Source organism: Gordionus sp. m RMFG-2023, chromosome 1 (assembly GCF_954871325.1).
Source record: "Gordionus sp. m RMFG-2023 chromosome 1, tfGorSpeb1-WG-v2, whole genome shotgun sequence".
Lineage (NCBI taxonomy): Eukaryota > Metazoa > Nematomorpha > Gordioida > Chordodea > Parachordodidae > Gordionus > Gordionus sp. m RMFG-2023.
In genome coordinates, this window is record NC_088775.1 from 29,932,899 (window position 1) to 29,938,792 (window position 5,894).

The 5,894-nt window shown below is 27.0% G+C and overlaps 1 protein-coding gene across 1 annotated transcript; it reads left to right on the forward strand.

Moving 5' to 3' along the window:
- The first annotated feature begins 234 nt into the window (after window positions 1-234).
- Window positions 235-1,692, forward strand: LOC135922750 (large ribosomal subunit protein eL8-like). The gene is made up of 7 exons (XM_065457204.1): window positions 235-323; window positions 372-504; window positions 547-696; window positions 817-1,043; window positions 1,088-1,218; window positions 1,348-1,417; window positions 1,465-1,692. Exons 1-7 carry the CDS (start codon window positions 312-314, stop codon window positions 1,567-1,569), a joined length of 828 nt encoding a protein of 275 aa, XP_065313276.1. The 5' UTR covers window positions 235-311; the 3' UTR covers window positions 1,570-1,692.
- The last annotated feature ends 4,202 nt before the right edge of the window (window positions 1,693-5,894 follow it).

Consider the following 5,894-nt stretch of genomic DNA (forward strand, 5'->3'; position numbering starts at 1 on the left):
TATGATGAGATTTTCCTTCGTAGTTAAGTCCAAGAATTTAAAATTCGGAGGAATGGTCGAAGAGTCTTTTAAAGTTTTTTATCAAATTATATAATACAAATATTTCATAATTTTATATTAAATAATATTTGTACTTATATTTTTATATGCATACATTGTTAATTAAAAAATACCAATAATATTATATTAAATAAATATATATTAAATATCTTTATTTTTTTTATGGATAAAATTATTATTTTATTGAGGAGTTATTGAAAAATTCATTTTCCATTTGTTATTTTGACCATTTTTATTAACTTATTTCCGTCATGGTAATTAAGGTATCAATAATGTTTTCTTTTTATACATAAACATTTTTTAAATGTTAGGGAAAAAGAGGTAAAGGCAAAAAATTTTCAAAGAGAATTGCACCACCTCCTTCAATTGTTAAGAAAGAGGTTATCGTTCCTAAAAAAGTTTCTAACCCACTTTTTGAAAAAAGACCAAAAAATTTTAGAATAGGTATGTTTCTTTATTATAGTGCAATGTTTATATTTTTCAAAGGCCAAAATATTGGACCCAAGAAAGATTTGACTCGTTTTGTTAAATGGCCTAAATATATTCGACTTCAAAGACAAAAAAGAATTCTATTAGAAAGATTAAAAGTCCCTCCACCAATAAACCAATTTAGACATGCAGTTGACCTTCAAACTGGTAATAAATTTAAATCTAATTTACATGATGATATATGTTACTGAATTTCATGTGGACATTTGAAACTTTCACCAAGATCTCTGATTTTTTTTGAATACATTTCATAACGCCATTTTTTAGCAAGACAACTCCTTAGACTTTTGAACAAATATCGTCCTGAAACTAAACAAGCTAAAAAGGCAAGATTGAGAAGTAGGGCTTTGGCAAAAGTACAAGGTAAAACAAAAGTGGATGTGTCAACTAAAAGAAAGCCAATAATTCATTCTGGTATAAATAACGTTACCAAACTGATTGAACAAAAAAAAGCATCATTAGTAGTTATAGCTCATAATGTTGATCCCATTGAAGTAATATAGTATTTATTTGCAGAATGTAATTTTACATTTTAAAGCTAGTGATATTTTTGCCAGCATTATGCCGCAAAATGGGCATACCTTATTGTATCATAAAAGGAAAATCAAGGCTGGGCACATTGGTGTATAGAAAAACTTGTACTTGTGTTGCACTGACAAAAGTTAATCCGTAAGCTTAAATTTGCTATTGTAAAAATGATGAATTAAAGAATTTCTTCACTTGATATAATGAAAATATAATTATATCTGATAATCTAAACATTAAATATCTTTTATTTTTTATCATTTTATATTTCAGTGAAGACACCGCTTCACTAAATAAACTGATTGAAGTTATCAAAACGAATTTCAATGACAGATTTGATGAAGTATATTATTCTATTTATACTATAATGATATTATTTTAATAATTTAGATTCGTAGACAATGGGGTGGAGGTAGAATTGGTGCCAAATCAGAAGCAAAAATTCATAAGATGGAAAAAGTTAAAAACAAGGAACTTATTAAAAAGCTTGGTTGAAGATATATCTTAATATAATTTGATTGTTATCCTAATTTAAATAAAATACAAATTTCCATTAGTAGTATATTATCTTGTTATATTATTGTTATAATAAAAATAAATTTTGGTTCTTGAATTAAAGCTGCTTCATATACTTAAAATTAATATATTTAAGAATAGGACTTCTAGATTAACAAATTAAATTTTTTGCCTATTTTTAATTCTCTAACAATCTACTTGTAAATTAAATGCTACATATATTATTTATGAAGATTTAAAAATTAAAATTAATAGCTTACAATGTTATTGATTTTGGTTTAAAATCAATTTTCATGATATATGAATTCAGAAGCCCTCTAGTCTCAAATTCATCAAACTGGATATTTAATATTGGGGAGAAAGTTGTATGTACTTGTACATGAAATAGTCTTAGAACTTTTGCTTAAATGTCTAGGCTAAGATAAAAAGAATTAGGCAAAGCAAAAACCTTTACCCAATAATTGTGCATTTGGGTATGTGAAGGGCTGATTTTAATTTTAAACGTCTGTTAAACAAGTAAGTTCTAGTGGTGTTGATGTTTGCATTATGAATAAATTGAATCTTGTCATGTTGACCACCTAAAACATAATAACTTTGACCCATTATTGTTTGCATTAATTATAGCTGGAAAAAAGTTGAATTTGTTCATATGAATTGATTGTTGTATTGGAGGTCTGCAATAGGCAGTTTTTTAGCCAAAAAGTCCGCCCACACGTTTTGAAACATTTAACCTGCCCACTTATAATTTTTTAAAAAATTGCTCACCTGCCCATTTATTTATAAATTTTCTTTAACCTGCTCGACCGCCTAGTTTGAAAATTATTTTAATGGCTGGTTTTTATATTATTTTAATGTATTTTTAATTAAACGATAATATGAAATAAAACTATTATTTTAAATAAATTGAAATCTGTTCTGCTCATTTTGCCTGAAAAATATCAAAAATTTATTTGCCCATGCCTGCTCATTTAAAAAATTTCTAATCCACCTGCCCAATGCAGACATCTAATCTGTATTGTATTTTGGTAACAAAAAACAATTTTACTGACTTATTTATGAATAAACCTAGTTATAATAATTAATAAAAAGCAGGGTTGGCATGTCGGTCAATTGACCGGTCAAATTCTCTAAAATATTAATGGCGAATAAATATTTTGATATAATTAACTAGTATGCATTAAAAGCATGTTTATCAATCTTATTAGGTTAGAATTTAAAAAATTTTTTGTATCATGAATTGTTAAAAATAAAAGAATTTTTTTATTGATAAAATATAAATATGTAATTTTACTAAATTTAGTAATATTTTTAGTTATTTTTTTGCCTAATCATTGCCGTTTCTCGCCTTTATTTTTTTCAATTCATTTTTCTTAAAAAAAACAAAAATACCCGATTTATTATCATAATATAATTTTTTCATTCTTATTTTTTAATAAATTTAAATTTTATTTAATATTTAGCCGAGTATAAATTATATTAATTCTCATTTGTTTTACTTACACTTTCTATATTTGGTTTTTAAAATTAATTTTCATTTTAATTGTTCTGGTCAGATTTACGGAATATTATTCAATTCTGGTAAAAAGTTATATATATATTATATTTATAATATTAAGAATTGGAATAATTGGTCGATAATTATAAAATAGTTAAGATTGATTAACTTTACAATAATCAAAATCATTTTTTGTTAAATTTTAATATATTAGGGATTATGGTCAAACCAAAGCATCATGTTTGGAAACATTTTCAAGAAGTACGCGATGGTAAATCAGTTAAAGCGGTGTGCAAGTTTTGCAAGATGTCCTATATCACCCACGTTGATAGAATGGTCAAACATTTATTAAGCAGCTGTACTATGTGCCCTGTTATAATTAAGGAAAAATTTTAATCAAATTCCAAAATATCAACCTCTACAAAAAATATCACAAATGTAATTTGTAATACTTCTAAGTCTAACTCTAATGAAGAATTGGGTGAAATTAGTGAGAATGATTATCAAATGAACAATATTTTGGCTTGTGACTCAGGAAAATTTGATTCCATAATTTCTAATCAATCTACAAACAAGGCGATTAAATATAAATCTCAATCTTGTATAACCGGTTTCATAGATAGAATTAATCCCAAAGAAAAAAATGAGCTGGATCAATTGTTTGCAAAGGCTGTATATGCGAGCAATTTACCTTCCACATCACTGAAAATCCCTACATCCAAGAATTTTTTAAAAAAATACGTCCTATTTACACATTACCCAGGAGAAGGCAGCTGGCTTGATATCTTCTAGACAAAGCGTCAGGTGATATGTAGGTGAGAGTTGCAGATATAATAGATAAAGCTCCTTACTTATCAATTGTATCAGATGGCTGGGGCAACATTAGAAACGAGAGTATTATTAATTTTATGGTGATGACGCCTGTTCCAGTGTTCTATAAATTTCTAAATACTGAGGAAAATCGCCATACGGCAGATTATATTGCCCAGGAATTTAAAAATGTAATTCATGAATTGAATCCTGTAAAAGTATATTCTTTAGTTACTGATAATGCCGCTAACATGAAAGCAGCCTGGAGAATTCTAAAATCTGAATCTATTTATAATCATATACAATGTTATGGTTGTGCAGCGCATACATTGCAGTTATTCTTACGATTTTGAACGACTGAACGCCTTCAATGACCATATTTCAATAATTAAAAAAATTGTTAAATTTTTTAAGAATAAACACATACCAGCTGCAGTATTTTCCCGTAATAAGAATCTTCATGGCATACCATCTACATTAAGTACAATTAGCCAAACAAGATGGGCATCGTCAATAAAATGTATGGAGCAAATTCAAATATGCAAGAAAGCTCTAAAAGCATCAGTTGTTGAAGAAGCTGTTTGTGATATTTGTCCCATAGAAATTACCAATAATATATTAAACGAAGAATTTTGGACGAAAAATTTAAAATTTTTAGCTATACTCCAACCTTTAGCTACCTCATTGTTGAAAGTGCAAGGGGATAAATGTACTTTGGCCCAAGTAAAAAACGAGATGCTTAATTTGGAAAAACACATAATACAATCATGCCATGATTCTATATTTTCTCCATCTCAAGAAAAAAAAATTAAGGTTATGTTTGAAAAGAGAAAAACTGATCTAAATACATGTGCTCACAATGCTGCTTATTTATTGGACCCCCAATATCAAGGGGAGCATCTTACTAATACTGAATTTGATGAAGCATGTAATATAATACAAGAATTGGGTATTTTACAAGGTGGTGATAATCAAAATATTTTGAGTAATATAGTAAATTTCAGAAGCAAAAGCGGTATATTTAATAGCCATAATATGTGGAATGTTGTAACTTCCATTAGAAACAATCAAATTTTGGCCCCAAGTTGGTGAAATGCATTTTGCCCACCTTGCTCATTAAGAGAAGTCGCTAATATTTTACTAACATTTCCTAGTTCGACTTCTTCTGAAAGAAAATGGTCGGTTTGGGGCAATATTCACACCAAAAACAGAAATAGATTAAAGGCTTCTACAGCAGGAAAATTAGTAAGAGTGTATCATAATTTAAGATTGATTAAAAATATTAAAGAAAATAATGATATTGAATATGAATCGGAACAAGACTCTGCCACATTAAAAAATATTATGATATTTATTATTATACATAGATTTATTATAATATTATATAAATGCAAAATAAAGTTAATATTGGTGTAAAAAACATTTATTTGAATTTGACCATATTTGACCTGTCAAATGCACAACCCTGATAAAAAGAGATACTGATTCTTTTTCATTTATCATCTGTTACTGTTTAATTATTTCTTAATAAATCTTCATTTTTGATAATTTTAGCTCAAATTAATATATTTTTGACAATTATACTATTATGCAATATAATCTATATTTATTTAAAATTTGATATTAATTTTAGGATAATTAAAAAAATTATAATTAGTACAAGGAAACTTAAAATAATTACTCATTTTATAAAAAAAAAATTGAATATTCGTTTTTAAAACTGAATAATTGTTTATTAGCATCTGAATAAAACAATTAACTCACTATTTGTCCTTTTTTTATTGTACAACTAGTGTTATTAATTGGTTGTGTAAAACCCAGACTTGGGGTTTGGGACTAAAAAGTGACTAAATCAGCTCTGAACACAGACCTGAGGTTCAGATGAATTAAATAAAAACTATTTACCAAGCGCGTTAGATAGTAAAGTCCTGAAAGCAGCTCAGCTCCGGGTTAAAATTTTTTTTAATTGGGTCTACCCAGGGCTTAAAACTACCAAAAA